At 42.6% G+C, this 21,121-nt stretch overlaps 1 protein-coding gene and 1 pseudogene across 4 annotated transcripts in view; both read left to right on the top strand.

Moving 5' to 3' along the window:
* Positions 1 to 1,007: 1,007 nt before the first annotated feature.
* Positions 1,008 to 1,959, top strand: LOC307194412 (uroporphyrinogen-III synthase-like; annotated as a pseudogene). Its single transcript has one exon. The product of its transcript is annotated as a uroporphyrinogen-III synthase-like (transcript).
* An 11,684-nt stretch (positions 1,960 to 13,643) lies between these two features.
* Positions 13,644 to 21,121, top strand: part of FGD4 (FYVE, RhoGEF and PH domain containing 4) — a 199,941-nt gene continuing 192,463 nt past the window's right edge. For 2 of the 3 annotated variants that reach the window (XM_079936402.1, XM_079936407.1), the window contains exon 1: positions 13,644 to 14,063. In XM_079936402.1, the coding sequence (XP_079792528.1) occupies positions 13,787 to 14,063 (277 nt within the window). In that variant the 5' untranslated portion in view covers positions 13,644 to 13,786. The remainder of the gene's footprint in view (positions 14,064 to 21,121) is intronic. The other variant, XM_079936404.1, reaches the window with a different exon arrangement.

The following is a 21,121-nucleotide window of genomic DNA, read 5'->3' as shown; positions in this document are numbered from 1 at the left end:
CTTATGATCTGACCCCACTTTTTCTCCAGCTTCATTTCTCTCTTCCCATGCCCTGTAAGTGCAACTTTCTCTCTCTCTCTCCCCTGAACCCTGCCCCTTCTGCCTTTCTTCCTTGTGTGTCCTGCTTCTTACACTGGGGTAACTATTTATCTCCTCCACCAGGCCAACTCCTCACTTTCAGGTCTCTTTTAATTTCAAGTCCTTTAGGAAACTTCTCCTGGTAGGCCAGGTTCAAGTTGGGTGCCTCTCTCCTAATCTCATGAAACTCCAGGCTCCATTATGTCACGTACTGTGTTTTTTAGAAAGTAACTGCTTTCTTTCCAGTTTCCAAATGATTAAAAAAAGATATTGACTGATCACTTCCCTTTAAGAAGCAATAGTTGTCAATTTAAGTACAAGGCCAAACTTGTACCATGACACTTTCAGGTGACACCTCAAATTTATGCAAATCTTCTAAGAGGTGTGTATATATACTTCCTTACAAAGGTCATTAATATATGCAATACCTGGTCAAAATATAGACATAGAAATTAAATTAACATGTTATAAATTATGCATTTTATATATACATAAAACAATTGGAATCTCAACTTGTACCAACTCAAAATATCATACTATTTACTAAGTTTCTGTTAAAATAAATGTATCATCTTCTTCAATTAGGTCTTTGGGAGGTTATCTTCTGTATTGTGAACAACAAAAACAAAATACAAAAAGCATCATTCACCAACCAGTTATACAAGGGTTAAGTCACAACCCACTGCAGTTGCCCACTGACAGTACACCTTGAGATGTATTCAGGATGAAGAAACAGGATAAGGCACTCTGTTCTTTGGCTAAACAGGCCCTTAGATAGTAAGATGTATATCTCAGGAAGAATTTAAATTACCCCAGATTCTTGCATCTTCCCATACATAGAAAAGCCCTAAAATCATTAACTTAAGATATCTGTTTACTGTGACTACTGTAGTAGTAATCTTATCTGTTCGGGGTGTTGGTGCGCATGCGTGAGCTCCAGCTGAGTGTGGCTGGGGCTCTGCGACCCCCGGCGCAAGTGCTGGTGCTTGGGGCCCAGGGAGGGCCGTCGCCATGGCAGCGCCGGCCACGCGGTGAGGGGGCCGCCCTCCCTGCTGGTTGCTCCCGCAGCCTCGCTGCCTGCTGGTAGGAACCTTGAGATTTCGCCCCCGACTGGGTGCCTGCTGAGTGCCTCACCAGCCAGACAATCACCCTGTAAAGACTGCCAGGCAATAATGAAGGTTCTTTTACTGGAAGACCCTAAGGAGGACGACTGTGGCCAGGATCCCTACATCAGGGAATTAGGATTATATGGACTTGAAGCCACTTTGATCCCTGTTTTATCATTTGAGTTTTTGTCTCTTCCCGGTTTTTCGGAGAAGCTGTCTCACCCTGAAGGTTACGGGGGCCTCATTTTTACCAGCCCCAGAGCAGTGGAAGCAGTGTAACTGTGTTTGGAGAAAGACAATAAAACCGAAGTCTGGAGAAAGTCTCTGAAAGAAAAATGGAATGCTAAGTCAGTGTATGTGGTGGGAAATGCTACTGCTTCTCTAGTGAATAAAATTGGCCTGCATACAGAAGGAGAAAACTGTGGAAATGCAGAAAAGCTTGCAGAGTGCATTTGTTCTAGGGAGTCGTCAGCACTGCCTCTTCTGTTTCTCTGTGGAACCCTCAAAAGAGAAATCCTGCCGAAAATGCTCAAAGACAAAGGGATTCCCGGGGAGAGCTTAACCGTCTACCAGATGATCCCACACCCAGGAATCCAGGGGAACATCAACAGCTACTATTCCCAGCAGGGCATTCCAGCCAGCATCACGTTTTTCAGACCCTCTGGCGTGACACACAGTCTCAAGCATATTCAAGAGTTATCTGGTGACAACATTGACCAGATTAAGGTGCGGCTCACAGCACCCCTGGGGGGTCAGGACTGTCTCAGTTGTATAGACACTTACGGCCCCTCCCTCCACCCCGGTTGGCACACTCACTCCGGTTGGTGCCCAGGGACGGAGCACGGGCATCAGCACTGGGCTGTCCGGGGCACTGCTCTGGGACACTGTCTGCAGCCTGGGTCCAGTCCTGCAGGAAGGCTCCATTGGCCCAGCCAGACCCGTGGTGGTGAGTCCGAGAGCGGAGCTCTCCAGACGCCCTCTCTCCTGTGACCAGACGATTTCAGAGGGAATAAAAGGCTCACGGGGAAAAGTTATCTTGTGACCAAACTGCTTCTCCTGAAATTATGTCTGCTGTTTGCTGGTTCCCAATCTCAGGGAGTTTCTTTCTTTCTTTTTTTGCTTTTTTTTAAAAAACATCTTTATTGGAGTATAATTGCTTTACATTGTTGTGTTGGTTTCTGCTGTATAATAGAGTGAATCGGCTATACATAAAAAAAAAATATATCTGTTCACTGTAACTACTGTAGTAGTAATCTTTTGCCAGGATGTATGCATGACTACACGTATTTCCTACGCAAAAAATTCTGGCTGACTCCTCTCTACCTCTTCAGACCAGTTTCTTCAGCGCTGCTGAGAGGCTGCTCCTGGCTATAGTCCTCAGCAAGACCCTGAATAAAACTTAAAACTCTTAACACTCATGTTGTGTGTTCTACTTTAAATCAAAAGTTTGTCAGCCCCTAATACTACTACATAAAGTCAGTGTAATTCATGCCTTTTAGTGGCCTTTACTACTTTAATGATATATAAATTCCTACCCAGTGACAGCATCAAAATAATTAATAAATTTATAATTCATTTACTGAGGAAATAACACTATTTTAAAGCATGAGAAATTTTTTCTTTCTCTAGTGAGATTAAAATGAGTGAATCTGCTGCAAAGTGTTGATTTCTCTTTTATATATATATATAATTTATTTATTTATTTTTGGCCGCATTGGGTCTGTGATGTTGCGCGCGGGCTTTCTCTAGTTGTGGTGAGTGAGGGCTACTGTTCATTGCGGTGCATGGGCTTCTCAATGCAGTGGTTTCTCTTGTTGCGGTGCACGAGCTCTAGGCACTCGGGCTTCAGTAGTTGTGGCACGCGGGCTCAGTAGTTGTGGCTCGCAGGCTCTAGCGCGCAGGCTCAGTAGTTGTGGCGCATGGGCTTAGTTGCTCCACAGCATGTGGGATCTTCCCGGACCAGGGTTTGAACCCGTGTCCCCTGCATTGGCAGGCGGATTCTTAACCACTGCACCACCAGGGAAGCCCCTTGATTTCTCTTAAACTCTAGTTTTGGAAGTGATGTTCTGTCAGCAGTTGAAGCAGTTTATTGATTCATAATTTTTCACCTGAGTGTTCTTTTTTGGTTTTATCTTATTTATTAGGGACTAGATCAATCTGAGACTGGTTATGTTGTTAAAATTAAATTGAATGTTTGTTTAAAACATTTTTATTAGAATAAAAAGACATATCAATGTATATAATTTTTTCTACACTGGAAAATATAAAAACAAAATTTAAGGAATATGAATTAGTTCATAGCCTTGCTATGCATTTTGCTAGTCTGATCTTGTATGTTAATTCATAGGAAAGGGGTGATTCTGGACTGTCAGCTCCTCTCCATACAGTGGCTCCACATGGTCTAGGGCTCAGGTCCTTCCACTGGCCCCTCTGCATTCTAACTGGTAGTTGGAGAAGAGGAGCAGAGTTTTATGGCCAGGCCTGGAGGTGACACATTATTATTTCTGCCCACAAAATTTTGAAGAATCCAGTTACATGGCTTCACCTAACTGCAAGGGAAGGTTTAAATGTCTCCTTGTGTGCCCAAGGAAAATGATACCTGATTTAGTCAGCATTCAGCATTGTTTCAGTCACAGAGACATGGAGTATAAGCACCTGTGTATTGCATGCATCTCTGTATTTCAGGACCCAGCACAGTTCTCATTCAATATGTGTTAAGTGAGTTACTACCAAACTTTCTATTAGCTATATAAGCAAATAAAATATTATATAAGGACTATATGTATAAGATGATACACAAAAAACTTGTTCTGCTCTAACCTATGGTAAATTGAGATCAAATAAAGTTCTGTTGATCCATTCATTTAGTGTTGCAAAAACATAGTCATCAAATGCAAAGTCCCTGAGAAATGGTTTCTATCAGAAAATATTAAGCATCATAACATTGAGAGAGGAAATATCAGATGATGTCTGAAAATACAGACATCCACTGATGTGAACTAACATTATATTAGGTAATGTGAACAACTTGAGCCATGAAAGAAATAGAAATACATATACTGTAAACAAGTCAAAATATCCAAATGAGGAAGCATTAAACTGCTGCTGCAAATACTTGGGGTAAGATACCTTTTTGCCCCATACAAGTATGTTTACTGCAGTTCTCTACAGAAAGATTAAGTATCTACTGAGGTAGTAGGAGAGGGGGCAGTAGGGGAGTACCTTTAAGATTCATTGAGTAACCAGTTCTCTAAAAGAGAAGATTGCCATCATCTTCTTACTTAAAAATAGATAGCTCTCAGGGGAGAGGGGGAAGATGGCGGAAGAGTAAGACGCGGAGATCACCTTCCTCCCCACAGATACATCAAAAATACATCTACACGTGGAACAACTCCTACAGAACACCTACTGAACGCTGGCGGAAGACCTCAGACCTCCCAAAAGGCAAGAAACACCCCACGTACCTGGGTAGGGCAAAAGAAAAAAGAATAAACAGAGACAAAAGAATAGGGACTGGACCTGCACCAGTGGGAGGGAGCTGTGAAGGAGGAAAGGTTTCCACACACTAGGAAGCCCCTTTGCTGGCGGAGACTGCGGGTGGCAGAGGGGGGAAGCTTCGAAGCCGCAGAGGAGAGCACAGCAACAGGGGTGCAGAGGGCAAAGCAGAGAGATTCCCGCACAGGGTGTCAGGGCCAACCGGCACTCACCAGTCCGAGAGGCTTGTCTGCTCACCCACCGGGGCGGGCGGGGCTGCGAGCTGAGGCTCGGGCTTCGGTCAGAGCACAGGGAGAGGACTGGGGTTGGTGGCGTGAACACAGCCTGAAGGGGTTAGTGCGCCACGGCCAGCTGGGAGGGAGTCCGGAGAAAAGTCTGGAGCTGCTGAAGAGGCACGAGACTTTTTCTTTCCTCTTTGTTTCCTGGTGCGCAAGGAGAGGGTATTAAGAGCACTGCTTAAAGGAGCTCCAGAGACGGGCATGAGCCGCAGCTAACAGCGCAGACCCCAGAGACAGGCATGAGATGCTAAGGCTGCTGCTGCCACCACCAAGAAGCCTGTGTGCGAGCACAGGGCACTCTCCACACCTCCTTTCCGGGGAGCCTGTGCAGCCCGCCACTGCCAGAGTCCCGGGATCCAGGGACAACTTCCCCAGGAGAACGCACGGTGCGCCTCAGGCTGGTGCAACGTGATGCTGGACTCTGCCTCTGCAGGCTCGCCCCGCACTCTGTACCCCTCCCTCCCCGCCGGCCTGAGTGCGCCAGAGCCCCCGAATCAGCAGCTCCTTTAACCCCGTCCTGTCTGAGTGACGAACAGACGCCCTCCGGTGACCTACATGCAGAGGCGGGGCCAAATCCAAAGCTGAACCCCGGGAGCTGTGCGAGCAAAGAAGAGAAAGGGAAATCTCTCCCAGCAGCCTCAGGAGCAGCGGATTAAATCTCCACAATCAACTTGATGTACCCTGCAACTGTGGAATACCTGAAGAGACAACGAATCATCCCAAATTGAGGAGGTGGACTTTGAGAGCAAGATTATTTTTTCCCCTTTTCCTCTTTTTGTGAGTGTGTATATGTATGCATCTGTGTGAGATTTTGTCTGTATAGCTTTGCTTTCACCATTTGTCCTAGGGTTCTATCCGTCCATTTTTTGTTTGTTTGTTTTAGTTTAAAAAAATTCTTTTTCTTAATAATTATTATTTTACTTTAATAAATTTATTTTTTTTACCTTACTTTATTTTCTTTTATCCTCTTTCTTTCTTTCTTTCTACTTTTCCTCCCTTTTATTCTGAGCCGTGTGGATGAAAGGCTCTTGGTGCTGCAGCCAGGAGTCAGTGCTGTGCCTCTGAGGTGGGAGAGCCAACTTCAGGACACTGGTCTACAAGAGACCTCCCAGCTCCGTGTAAAATCAAAGGGCGAAAATCTCTCAGAGATCTCCATCACAACACCAACAGCCAGCTTCACTCAATGACCAGCAAGCTACAGTGCTGGACACCCTATGCCAAACAACTAGCAAGGCAGGAACACACCACCACCCATTAGCAGAGAGGCTGCCTAAAATCATAATAAGTCCACAGACACTCCAAAACACACCACCAGATGTGGACCTGCCCACCAGAAAGACAAGATCCAGCCTCATCCACCAGAACACAGGCACTAGTCCCCTCCACCAGGAAGCCTACACAACCCACTGAACCAAACTTACCCACTGGCGAAAGACACCAAAAACAATGGGAACTACGAACCTGCAGCCTGCAAAAAGGAGACCCCAAACACAGTAAGATAACCAAAATGAGAAGACAGAAAAACACACAGCAGATGAAGGAGCAAGATAAAAACCCACCAGACCTAACAAATGAAGAGGAAATAGGCAGTCTACCTGAAAAAGAATTCAGAATAATGATAGTAAAGATGATCTAAAATCTTGGAAATAGAATAGAGAAAATGCAAGAAACATTTAACAAGGAACTAGAAGAACTAAAGATGAAACAAGCAATGATGAACAACACAATAAATGAAATTAAAAATACTCTAGATGGGATCAATAGCAGAATAACTGAAACAGAAGAACGGATAAGTGACCTGGAAGATAAAATAGTGGAAATAACTACTGCAGAGCAGAATTAAGAAGAAAGAATGAAAAGAACTGAGGACAGTCTCAGAGACCTCTGGGACAACATTAAACACACCATTAAAAACACACAACATTAAAACACACCATTAAACACACAACATTAAAAACATTCGAATTATAGGGGTTCCAGAAGAAGAAGAGAAAAAGAAAGGGACTGAGAAAATATCTGAAGAGATTATAGTTTCTGCCTGCTGATGTAGGGGACACGGGTTCGTGCCCTGGTCCGGGAAGACACCACATGCTGCAGAGCAGCTGGGCCCATGAGCCATGGCCGCTGAGCCTGTGCTCTGCAACGGGAGAGGCCACAGCAGTGAGAGGCCCGTGTACCGCAAAAAAAAAAAAAAAAAAAAAGAAAAAAGAGAGATGATAGTTGAAAACTTCCCTAATATGGGAAAGGAAATAGTTAATCAAGTCCAGGAAGCACAGAGAGTCCCATACAGGATAAATCCAAGGAAAAACACACCAAGACACATATTAATCAAACTGTCAAAAATTAAATACAAAGAAAACAAATTAAAGGCAGCAAGGGAAAAACAACAAATAACACACAAGGGAATCCCCATAAGGTTAACAGCTGATCTTTCAGCACAAACTCTGCAAGCCAGAAGGGACTGGCAGGACATATTTAAAGTTATGAAGGAGAAAAACCTACAACCAAGATTACTCAACCCAGCAAGGATCTCATTCACATTTCATGGAGAAATTAAAACCTTTACAGACAAGCAAAAGCTGAGAGAGTTCAGCACCACCAAACCAGCTTTACAACAAATGCTAAAGGACCTTCTCTAGGCAAGAAACACAAGAGAAGGAAAAGACCTACAATAACAAACCCAAAACACAATTAAGAAAATGGGAATAGGAACATACATATCGATAATTACCTTAAATGTAAATGGATTAAATGCTCCCACCAAAAGACACAGACTGGCTGAATGGATACAAGAACAAGAACCATATATATGCTGTCTACAAGAGACCCACTTCAGACCTAGAGACACATACAGACTGAAAGTGGGGGGATGGAAAAAGATATTTCATGCAAATGGAAATCAAAAGAAACCTGGAGTAGTAATTCTCATATCAGACAAAGTAGACTTTAAAATAAAGACTATTAGAAGAGACAAAGAAGGACACTACATAATGGTCAAAGGATTGACCCAAGAAGAAGATATAACAATTGTAAATATTTATGCACCCAACATAGGAGCACCTCAATACATAAGGCAAATACTAACAGGGGAAATCGACAGTAACACATTCATAGCAGGGGACTTTAACACCCCACTTTCACCCATGGACAGATCATCCAATATGAAAATAAATAAGGAAACACAAGCTTTAAATGATACATTAAACAAGATGGACTTAATTGATATTTATAGGACATTCCATCCAAAAACAAGAGAATACACATTTTTCTCAAGTGCTCATGGAACATTCTCCAGGATAGATCATATCTTGGGTCACAAATCAAGCCTTGGTAAATTTAATAAAATTGAAATTGTATCAAGTATCTTTTTGGACCACAACACTATGAGATTAGATATCAATTACAGAAAAAGATCTGTAAAAAATACAAACACATGGAGGCTAAACAATACATTACTTAATAATGAAGTGATCACTGAAGAAATCAAAGAGGAAATCAAAAAATACCTAGAAACAAATGACAATGGAGACACAATGACGCAAAACCTATGGGATGCAGCAAAAGCAGTTCTAAGAGGTAAGTTTATAGCAATACAATCCTATCTTAAGAAACAGGAAACATCTCGAATAAATAACCTAAGCTTGCACCTAAAGCAATTAGAGAAAGAAGAACAAAAAAACCCCAAAGTTAGCAGAAGGAAAGAAATCATAAAGATCAGATCAGAAATAAATGAAAAAGAAATGAAGGAAACGATAGCAAAGATCAACAAAACTAAAAGCTGGTTCTTTGAGAAGATAAACAAAATTGATAAACCATTAGCCAGACTCATCAAGAAAAAAAGGGAGAAGACTCAAATCAATAGAATTAGAAATGAAAAAGGAGAAGTAACAACTGACACTGCAGAAATACAAAAGATCATGATAGATTACTACAAGCAACTGTATGCCAATAAAATGGACAACCTGGAAGAAATGGACAAATTCTTAGAAATGCACAACCTGCCAAGCCTGAATCAGGAAGAAACAGAAAATATGAACAGACCAATCACAAGCACTGAAGTTGAAACTGTGATTAAAAATCTTCCAACAAACAAAACCCCAGGACCAGATGGCTTTAGAGGCGAATTCTATCAAATATTTAGAGAAGAGCTAACACCTATCCTTCTTAAACTCTTCCAAAATACAGCAGAGGGAGGAACACTCCCAAACTCATTCTACGAGGCCACCATCTCCCTGATACCAAAACCAGACAAAGATGTCACAAAGAGAGAAAACTACAGGCCAATATCACTGATGAACATAGATGCAAAAATCCTCAACAAAATACTAGCAAACAGAATCCAACAGCACATTAAGAGGATCATACACCATGATCAAGTGGGTTTTATTCCAGGAATGAAAGGATTCTTCAATATACGCAAATAAATCAATGTGATACACCATATTAACAAATTGAAGGAGAAAAACCATATGGTCATCTCAATAGATGCAGAGAAAGCTTTTGACAAAATTCAACACCATTTATGATAAAAAACCTCCAGAAAGTAGGCATACAGGGAAATTTCCTCAACAGAATAAAGGCCATATATGACAGACCCACAGCCAACATTGTCCTCAATGGTGAAAAACTGAAAGCATTTCCACTAAGATCAGGAACAAGACAAGGGTGCCCACTCTCACCACTCCTATTCAACAGAGTTTTGGAAGTTTTAGCCACAGCAATCAGAGAAGAAAAAGAAATAAAAGGAATCCAAATTGGAAAAGAAGAAGTAAAGCTGTCACTGTTTGCAGATGACATGATACTATATATAGAGAATCCTAAAGATGCTACCAGAAAACTACTAGAGCTAATCAATGAATTCGGTAAAGTAGCAGGATACAAAATTAATGCACAGAAATCTCTGGCATTCCTATATACTAATGATGAAAAATCTGAAAATGAAATCAAGAAAACACTCCCATTAACCACTGCAACAAAAAGAACAAAATATCTAGGAATAAACCTACTTAAGGAGACAAAAGACCTGTATGCAGAAAATTATAAGACACTGATGAAAGAAATCAAAGATGATACAAATAGATGGAGAGATATACCATGTTTTTGTATTGGAAGAATCAACATTGTGAAAATGACTCTACTACCCAAAGCAATCTACAGATTGAATGCAATCCCTAACAAACTACCACTGGCATTTTTCACAGAACTAGAACAAAAAATTTCACAATTTGTATGGAAACACAAAAGACCCCGAATAGCCAAAGCAATCTTGAGAACGAAAAACGGAGCTGGAGGAATCAGGCTCCCTGACTTCTGACTATACTACAAAGCTACAGTAATGAAGACAGTATGGTACTGGCACAAAAACAGAAATATAGATTAATGGAACAGGATAGAAAGCCCAGAGATAAACCCACACACATACGGTCACCTTATCTTTGATAAAGGAGGCAAAAATGTACAGTGGAGAAAGGACAGCCTCTTCAATAAGTGGTGCTGGGGGGCTTCCCTGGTGGCGCAGCGGTTGAGAGTCCGCCTGCCGATGCAGGGGACACGGGTTCGTGCCCTGGTCCGAGAAGATCCCACATGCTGCGGAGCGGCTGGGGCTGTGAGCCATGGCCGCTGAGCCTGCGTGTCCAGAGCCTGTGCTCTGCAACGGGAGAGGCCACAACAGTGAGAGGTCTGTGTACCGCCAAAAAAAAAAAAAGAAAAAAAAGTAGTGCTGGGAAAACTGGACAGGTACATGTAAAAGTATGAGATTAGGTCACTCCCTAACACTATACACAAAAAGAAGATCAAAATGGATTAAAGACCTAAATGTAAGGCCAGAAACTATCAAACTCTTAGAGGAACACATAGGGAGAACACTCTGTGACATAAATCACAGCAAGAGCCTTTTTGACCCACCTCCTAGAGAAATGGAAATAAAAACAAAAATAAACAAATGGGACCTAATGAAACTGCAAAGCTTTTGCACAGCAAAGGAAACCATAAGGAAGACCAAAAGACAACCCTCAGAATGGGAGAAAATATTTGCAAATGAAGCAACTGACAAAGGATTAATCTTCAAAATTTACAAGCAGCTCATGCAGCTCAATAACAAAAATCAAACAACCCAATCCAAAAATGGGTAGAAGACCTAAAAAGACATTTCTCCAAAGAAGATATACAGACTGCCAACAAACACATGAAAGAATGCTCAACATCATTAATTATTAGAGAAATGCAAATAAAACTACAATGAGATATCATCTCACACCAGTCAGAAAGGCCATCATCAAAAATCTACAAACAATAAATGCTGGAGAGGATGTGGAGAAAAGGGAACACTCTTGCACTGCTGGTGGGAATGTGAATTGGTACAGCCACTATGGAGAACAGTATGGAGGTTCCTTAAAAACTACAAATAGAACTACCATATGACCCAGCAATCTCACTACTGGGCATATACCCTGAGAAAACCATAATTCAAAAAGAATCATGTACCAAAATGTTCATTGCAGCTCTATTTACAATAGCCAGGAGATGGAAACAACCTAAGTTTCCATAATCGGATGAATGAATAAAGAAGATGTGGCACATATATACAAATGGAATATTACTCAGCCATAAAAAGTAACGAAATTGAGCTATTTGTAATGAAATGGATGGACCTAGAGTCTGTCATACAGAGTGAAGTAAGTCAGAAAGAGAAAGACAAATACCGTATGCTAATACATATATATGGAATTTAAGAAAAAAAACAAAATGTCATGAAGAACCTAGGGGTAAGACAGGAATAAAGACACAGACCTACTAGAGAACGGACTTGAGGATATGGGGAGGGGGAAGGGTACGTTGTGATAAAGAGAGAGAGTGGCATGGGCGTATATACACTACCAAACGTAAAATAGATAGCCGCATAGCACAGGGAGATCAGCTCCGTTGCTTTGTGACCACCTGGAGGGGTGGGATAGGGAGGGTGGGAGGGAGGGAGACGCAAACGGGAAGAGATATGGGAACATATGTATATGTATAACTGATTCACTTTGTTATAAAGCAGAAACTAACACACCATTGTAAAGCAATTCTACTCCAATAAAGATGTAAAAAATTAGTTAATTAATTAAAAAAATAGATAGGTCTGAGCTAGGTTGCTAGTATGGTGTTTTTGATTGCAACACCACCTTTTTATTGAACCAAATAAATTACGTCAAAAACCTGCACTTAAATTATAGTTATCTTAGCATATGGAGGTAAAACCCCTTTCATTATTAATTTATATTTGAAACCACTTGTTTAAATTATTTCTGATACTATAGTAGTATCAGAAATAGTAGATAACACCACAATTACAGAGAAACAATAATTAGGTACAATATAGTGATACAGGGATAAGAAATTCAAAGGGAGCAAAAGCTCCTTTTAACAAGGTCTGAATGGATGCATTAGAAATTATGGGGGTAGTTCCTTCTCCTAAGGCGTGCATTTATTGGAGTAACAGCCAAGGAGACTGAGACAGTTGAACTGCCTTCTGAAAGGTTTCTTGAGGACTGGGTTATGGGATACACTTCAGGGAGCTGGATAAGAAGTTACCTGGATGAAAGTCCATCTGAAAAAATGTGGGGTGGCTTCTAAGGTGGGAGCGATGGCTGGGGAATTCTTTCTGCTTCAGCTGGTATACTCGGAACGCTGCTCTTTCCCCTCCTACCTCTGTGGTTTTGGAACACAGCCTCTTATTAGAGTAATGAGTTTTAAAAAGCAGGTGAGCAAACCAGTTTAAAATTTTTTCAACTTAGTATTTAGCTGAAGTTAAAAAAAAATGACTTGACAAATTAAAGGACTCTAAAGTGCATTACTAATGAAGTCCCTAAAGTGTTAGTGGTGATGCTCTTCAGGAAACCTGTGGACGGTCAGCTCCACCTTCTCTTTTACTTCCACGCACCTCTTCATCTTTCTCTGGCTCGAAGCTCCTGACAAGATTTTTTAGTTCAGTGAGATAAGGACAGACTTTGGGGCAGAGTCTCGGGTAAGCATTCTAGCTCTGCAGTACTGTGTGTAGGTTCCGCACCTCGGTTTCTTTATCTGAAATACTTCACTGGTAAGATCATTATCAAGGGCTCAGAAGCAGCTTGAGACATACGTGTGACCCTTGCCGTGTGGCTCTGCGAGAATGGCAGGCCCTGTACAGAGTCCGGAGTAGCTGTAATAATCTCTTCTTTCTCCCCGAGTCCAGGGCGTGGCCCACAGGTGAGCGCGGCTGACCTTCGGAGCACCCCAGGTATGCGTCCGCAGGTGAGCGCCCTCGCCCTCGTGGCTCCGGTCGAGACCCGAGGGCGAGCCGGGGCTCGCTGGGGATGGAGGAGGAGAGAGGGAAGAGGCGGGGGAGGAGAGAGGGAAGAGGCAGGAGAGGAGAAGGGGAGGGGAGAGGGGAGGGAGGAGCTGCCCGGAACGCTCCCGGCGGCCCCGCGCGCACGCTCCCGGCGGCACCGCGCGAGCGTGCTAGGCTGCTGCCCCGGCGGGACCAGGAGGCGGCGGCTGCTGTAGCGGCAGCGGCGACCACAGGCCGAACTCTCGGCGCTCTCGGGCGCTGGCTGGCGATTGGTCCAGAGAGGAGGGGGTGGTGGCAGCCCAAGTCAGCCGCTGCAGTGGCGGCGTCAGGTGAGAGCGCGAGCCGCAGAGACCGGGCGTGGCGGCTGCCGCACAGGGAGTCGGAGCCAAACTCGCGGCGCGGCCCTGGGAGTCCCGGGAGGAAGGGACGAGGAAGCACTTGCAGAGGAGACGCCGGAGCAGAAGGGCGCCGGCGCTGAGCAGCCCCGAAGTTGTCTCTGTCGAGTCGCGCCGAGCCTGGGCATGCAAACGACGCCCCCGGGGGTCCGGTCGCCCCTCAGGAGCCCGCCGAGCGCGCGCTTGCGGCCGGACGAGGGCGGGCGAGGGTGCCGAGCCGCGAGCGAACGCAGCAAAATGAGCGGCGAGGGCGACTACAACTTCAGACGGGTGGCGATCCGGCGGAAGTCCAACCCCTCCTACCTGCCTCCTGGGACCCCCCGGCCGTGGAGTCGGCCCTCGTCGCACCTGGAATGGGCCGAGACGGCCACGTTCAGGGGCCAGGCCCCCGCAGACGCCCCAGGTAAGCGCCTCGGGAGGTAAGGGGTGGGCGGGGGTGTTGTCGCAGTTGATGGACAGCCGAGCGCCCTGCAGGTGCGCCCCGTCCACCGCAGCGGTGTGAGCCAGTTCGGAAACCTTCCCAAGAGGGCTGCGCCGGGCTGCCCACCCACTTTACCTATTTTGTCCCTTCCCCCAAAGGTCCTTGGCGGGAGCGCGCCTGAGGCTGAACTATCAGTCCTGGAGGTCACTTACCAGGGAATTCCGGAAGTAAAGGATAACTCTTTTTTTTAAGTTTGATTAGGAATTAATAGCCTGTTTTCTAGATACTGAAGTTTAAGGTTTTTCGCTAAGTTGCTTTCGGCAGACCTTGTGAAGGACTAGTACAATAAATGCGGGAGGCCGATGTTCGTCCTGGTCCGGCCGCCTACCTGTTGAGTGACCTCGGACCAGTAATCCTGAGTGCTCCGGTTTTTCCTTTTGAAAAAGACGCTTGAGTATGAAAAGCTGTAGGTCTCTCAGAAGGAAACGTGTTCCTACTCTCAAGAAATTCAGTTTTTATTGTGGTTTTGTATTGATAAATTAAGATATCAGTAATGCGGTATTTTGAATTCTGAATTCTCCATCGACTCTTAGTCTTGGAAGAAATCCTCAAAATGATCTGTTGCAGCCCACAACTTCTTCGCTCTTTAAAGGCATTCTGTTCTCCCTAGGCGGGCTTGAAGCTACGTAGAACACATTAGGGATTTTTTTTCTTGAATTGCAAAACTTTTCTTTAACCCCCACCCACGGCTTTTGAGCTCCTATTGTGCCGTAAGCAGAGGTGGCTTGTGTATAGACCAGTTATGAGGTAGAAACCTTATTTGAGTAGCAGAAATACAAATGCTTTTATTCACTTACACTCATTTTATTCTTATTAAGCAAAGCTGTTATGATGGTTTAACTGTGAAGTCTTGGAGCTTTAAAATTTTTTCTGTTCCGTCATGAAGCTGTAGTATTTACTCATAGGACAGAAAAGCATAGTGGGTGATGAATTACAAATTTATAGCCACATTAGGTAAGGGCAGAAATAGTGATGTGAGAAAATATATAAACAAGTAATCGAATCACAATGCTTTAGGTCTCAATTTCCTCATCTTCGAAATGAAGACTCTGGTGAAATAATCTCTAAAATCTCTTCCCAGATTCACTCTAAAATGAGTAGAGGGGTGTTTTCTTCCTTTTAAGTGAAAATTCGTTACTTTGTTTTGAAGTTACTTATTTATGAATTTTTTAATTGTTTGAGCTACTCGATTTCTTTCTTTTTTATTTTTTTGTGGTACGCGGGCCTCTCACCGTTGTGGCCTCTCCCGTTGCGGAGCACAGCCTCCGGATGCGCAGGCTCAGCGGCCATGGCCCACGGGCCCAGCCGCTCCGCGGCATGTGGGATCTTCCCAGATCGGGGCACGAACCCGTGTCCCCTGCATCGGCAGGCGGACTCTCAACCACTGCGCCACCAGGGAAGCCCTACTCGATTTCTTAATCATCAGCAGTTTTCAGTTGGAGGGTAAAGGGATCCAATTTCTTTACGTCATTATTTTACTGAAAATCTCGTGCTTAGTTTCAAACTCTTTGAGTAGGTGAGCAAAAGATGAATTGCCTCCTAGAAGTAGGAGCGAGCAGTATAAATCATTTCTACAAGGCAGCTGTGCTTATGGAAGAGTCCTTTTTTCTTTTCTATTCTCTTTTTTCTACAGAGAAAATCCAGAACACTTTTTTTTTTTTTTTGACAAGATGGAGGACCTAGCAATTACTTTTCTAATCTGTTAGGGTGTCTCAGTATTGTTTAAAAGAACTCAAAGTTCTTGTTGCCATTATTTTCAGGGTTGAAAATTAATTACTCAATCTTCCTAGGTATGATTATTCCTCTTTACCATGATGTAATCTATAGTATCTGTTGGAGAGTGACCTAATGTTTTGAAAAGTAGTCTGACACTATTGAGTGACCACACCCCATTCAATTTGGTGAGGTAAAAACATTTTAGAAATTGCTTCCTTCTTTGAATCTAATCTGCCTGCCTATTAAGTTTCATCCAACTGTTTATCATTATATAAGTAGGATCCTCCCCTCATCAAAAAGTAAACCAGGTTTAAATTCCCAAGAAGTGCCAATTTACTCTGTAGTACCTAGAAAAGTATTTATATATGGAAACTACAACATTTAGACCCATTACATGTATAGTGGATGTTACTCATAATCGAAGTGTTACTTTCCCTCTTGAAGAAGGAACAAAAACTAAGAATTCAGTTTAGTGGTGTTGTGTTATATTCCATGACTGTGAAATCCATTATTTTTAGAGTTCTTTGCTTTTTCTCAAAAAAAAAAAAAAAAGAAAAAAGAAAAGAAAGGGAAAGACAAAGAAAAAAGTCTACCAACCACATCCTCCATATATATCTGAATGGCAATGTCCTCGTCTAGGTGAGGTAATTAAATTAAGACATAGGCTTTGGGGTCATATAGTGCCCAAGTTCAAGTCCTTATACTACCGGTTTTATGAATTGAATCAAGTCTCTTAATTTCTCAATTTCTTCATCTGGACAATGGAGATAACAGTACTTTATAAGATTGTGGGGAGAATAAAGTAAGATTATATAGATAAATGGCTGGCACAAAACAAGTATGCAGGTTAGAATCATAACAAGGAGTCATTATCCGTTTCTGTTTCCCAAAATGTCTGGCACTAGGACTGGCACATAAGAGACACTGTAAATACTTGTTGGATGAATGAAAATCCTTCCCCTATGGTGTTCATAATAGCTACTGTTTATTGAGTGCATTTTCTATATCTAAGAACTGTGCTTTGTGATACATACACACCTGAATATGTTTGTGCATGAATTTATTTCACAACAATTTTAATAGGTAGGTAGTATTATGCCCATTTTCCAGCTAAAGAAATTGAGGCACAGAAAGTTTTACTAACTTGCTTGGAATCGTAAACTGGTACTTGTTTAGCTAGATTCAAATTCAAGTGTGCCTGGCATTAAAGGCAGTGCTCTTACCACACATCACATAAAGCATATAATTCCATTGTGGTAAGAACATACATTTAAAGGGATATTTTATACACACACAGGATGAAAATTTTGTTACTTTGTGTATGTGTGTGTGGTTTTTTTTTTGGGGGGGGGGTCCAGCTTTTTTCTGTGCCTTTCCCTTTTTTCTTTTCTATAGTCTGAATATCTGAAACCCTTGGCGGGGGGAGAGTTTGTCTATTGAATATCACTGAAGGTATCTTATTTCCTCAGTTATTCCTTCGTTTTATGGGAATCCTGAAGGATCTTTATTGAAGATGCCTTTCTTTATAAAATATGTTTGTTTCTACTTCCAACCCATGACCACTTTGATTAGCCAAGCATTTCTTTGACTTGAAGAAGGTGTAAATTTAGTTCAGGTTTGCTAAGGGGAGATCAGCATTGTTGTCATTAATTTTTCCACTTTGGATTAGTGTAGGTCTGCAGACTTTCTTATCAGTTGGCTTGGATGGAAGGCAGATTTTTCCTACACCATCCTTTTATCCAAGGTGTAGCCTCTTCAGTGTGGGTCCCAGGTTCAGTCCTTTCCCATTTCACAAGCTCAAGGCCCATGTCTCCCCTTCCACTGCAAGAGCTGCAGTTTCTGGGCTCTAGGTTCCCCCACTAGAGTTTAGGTTTATTGTTCTTTTTCTTTTTTTCTCTTGTCCTTGGGAATCTCCTTTATTTTCTTATGATTTCAGCAGTACATTTAAAAGTATATCTGTTGTAATTTATTCAGCATCTGGGTGCTTCGTGGTGAAGGACTTTTTACACGATTTGTGCAGACTTTCTATAAGTAGAATTCCTTTTACCAATTCTCACCATGGTTAGAATACTCGATTTTCAACACATACTCCAATATCCTGAGCACTTTTTTTTTTTTTTTTTTTGCGGTACGCAGGCCTCTCACTGTTGTGGCCTCCCCCCAGCACAGGCTCTGGACACGCAGGCCCAACGGCCATGGCTCACAGGCCCAGCCGCTCTGCGGCATGTGGGATCTTCCCGGCTCGGGGCACGAACCTGTGTTCCCTGCATCGGCAGGTGGACCCCCAACCACTGCGCCACCAGGGAAGCCCCCTGAGCACTTTTTGAGGACTAATTTTACCTTTGTTGGAGGAGGAGGGATGAAGATTTGGGTTATACCAATAAGAGTAATTACTGTTTATTGAATGCTGATTCTGAACCAGGACTATATGTATATTACTTATTCTTATGACAACGCTGCAAGATAGATGGTATTATCATTTTAGAGAAAAAGAAAAACCAAGTTGCAGTGCTCTACAACCAGCCTAAGCTTCGGAGATAGGATTTGAACCAGGTCTCTCTGGCTTCAGTACTCACATGCTTATAATACTAGTTCTTAAGGTTTCCCAGGGCTTTGGAGGCAAAGCCTCCATATAACATATATGTGTTTCATATACGTTAGGGCTAATATTGTTTGTAACATTAATGAATGCATATTATATTTGAAACAGTGATCTAAACACAATTTATCTAAAGATTTATAATAAAATGGTGATGTTAATTTCATCAGTGATTCTTAGAAGCTGCTTAAGATGGACTTTGAAATAGGAAAGTCCTTCAGAGAATCAGGAACCAGGAAGTTTTCTTATTTCTTGGAAGGCCAAGAGCAGTTTAAAGAGTAGTCAGTCGTCTTTCAATGAATAGCCATGTAAACTTGTGAACCTAGGAACATTGAGAGACTTTTAATCCACAATCACCTATTTGCTTGCATTCCTTTCCTCTACTGAGAAAAACTCAGGGTCATGGATCTAACTGGTGACAGAGAAGAGGACCTGGACTTATTGGGGTAGGAATTAGGGGTTGGCCCAAGGCCATTACCTCTGTACTTAAAGGGCACGTGGATTCAATCTTGGTGTAGTCAGGGTAACCCTCTTGTTAGGGATTAATTCAGCTGGTGATTTGAAGTTGAAGCCAGTGCTCATTTACCATTCTGTAAATCCTAAGGCCCTTTAGAATTATGCTAAATCTACTCTGTCTGTGCTCTATAAATGGAACAACAGAGCCTGGTGACAGTACGTTTGTTTACAACATGGTTTACTGAATATTTTAAGCCCTACTGCTCCAAAAAAAATATTCCTTTCAAAATATCACTGCTCATTGACAATGCACCTGGTCACGCAAGAGCTCTGATGGAGATGTACAACCAGATTCATGTTTTCATGCCTGCTGCCACAACATCCATTCTGCAGCCCATGGATCAAGGAGTCATTTCTTCTTCTTTTTAAATTAATTAATTTAATTTAATTAATTGGCTGTGCAGTGTGGCTTGTGGGATCTTAGTTCCCCGACCAGGGATTGAACCTGCACCCTCATCAGTGAAAGTGCAGAGTCCTAACCACTGGACCACCAGGGAATTCCCCAAGGAGTCATGTCAACTTTCAAGTCTTATTATTTAAGAAATGCATTTTATAAGGCTATCATAGATAGTGATTCCTCTGATGGATCTGGGTAAAGTCAATTGAAAATCTTCTGAAAAGGATTCACCATTTTAGATGCCATTAAGAACATTTGTCCAAAAAAGATGTTAAAAAAAAGCAATTCCTTCAAATGAATCTCCAGGCCCAGATGATTTCAATGGAGAATTATTTAATAAAAACATCTTTAAAGAAAATTAACACCTATTATATACCATCTTTTTTAGAAAATGGAAGAAAAGGCAACAGTTCTTAATAGATGTATTAATGTATTTTTACTCTTATACCAAATCCAAATAAAGACAGATGAATGAAGAAAACTGCAAAAAAAAAAAAAAAAAAAAAAAGAACATTTGTGATTCATGAGAAGAGGTCAGAATACCAGCATTCACAGCAATTTGGGAGAACTTGATTCCAGCGCTCATGGATGACTTTGAGGGGTTCAAGTCTTCAGTGGAAGTAACAAGAGAATTAGATTGGAAATTGAGCCTGGAGATGTGACTGAGTTGCTGCAGTCTCATAGTAAAACTTGAATGGATGAAGAATCACTTCTTATGGATGACTAAAGAAACTGGTTTCTTGAGATGGACTCTACTCCCAGTGAAGATGCTGTGAAGGTTGTTGAAATGACAACAAAGAGTTAGAATATGATCAATACATAGACTGAGTTGATAAAGCAGTGGTAGGGTTTGAGATTGACTCCAATTTTGAAAGAAGTTCCACTGTGGGTAAAATGCTATCAAACAGCATTGCATGCTACAGAGAAATCGTTTATGAAAGGAAGAGTCAATTGAAGTCAGCAAACTTCATTGTCTTATCTTTAAGAAATTGTCACAGGCACTCCAGCTTCACCCTGATTAGTCAGAAGCCATCAGCATCGAGGCAAGACCCTCCACCTTGCAAAATGATTACGACTTGCTGAAGGCTCAGATGATGGTTAGCATTTTTTAGAAATAAAGTATTTTTAAATTTTTTATTTATTTTTTGGCTGCGTTGGGTCTTTGTTGCTCCTTGCTGGCTTTCTCTAGTTGCAGTGAGCGGGGGCTGCTCTTTGCCGCGGTGCGCAGGCTTCTCATTGTGGTGGCTTCTCCTTGTGGAGCGCAGGCTCTAGGTGCATGGGCTTCAGTAGTTGCAGCATGCGGGTCAGTAGTTGCATCACGTGGGCCCTAGAGCACACGGACTTCAGTAGTTGTGGTGCGTGGGCTCAATAGTTGGGGCACGTGGGCTCGGGCGAGTGGGCTTCAGCAGTTGTGGCTCACGAGCTCTAGAGTGCAGTCTCAGTAGTTGTGGCGCATGGGCTTAGTTGCTCCGCAGCATGTGGGATCTTCCCGGACCAGGGCTCGAACCCGTGTCCCCTGCATTGGCAGGCGGATTCTTAACCACTGCACCACCAGGGAAGTCCAATAACGTATTTTTAAAGTAAGGTATGTACAGTGTTTGGAAATGTAATACTGTTGCACACTTAATAGACTGTAGTGTACTGTAGGCATAGTTTTTATGTACTGGAAAACCAAAAAATTGTGACTTGCTTTATTACAATATTCACTTTAGTGCAGTGACCTGGAACTGAACCGCAATATCTCCAAGGTTT

The sequence above is a fragment of the Stenella coeruleoalba genome (genome assembly GCF_951394435.1).
Source record: "Stenella coeruleoalba genome assembly, chromosome: 11".
Taxonomy (NCBI): Eukaryota; Metazoa; Chordata; class Mammalia; order Artiodactyla; family Delphinidae; genus Stenella; species Stenella coeruleoalba.
The sequence above is the reverse complement of the archived record's forward strand: the minus strand, read 5'-3'. Positions and strand labels throughout refer to the sequence as shown.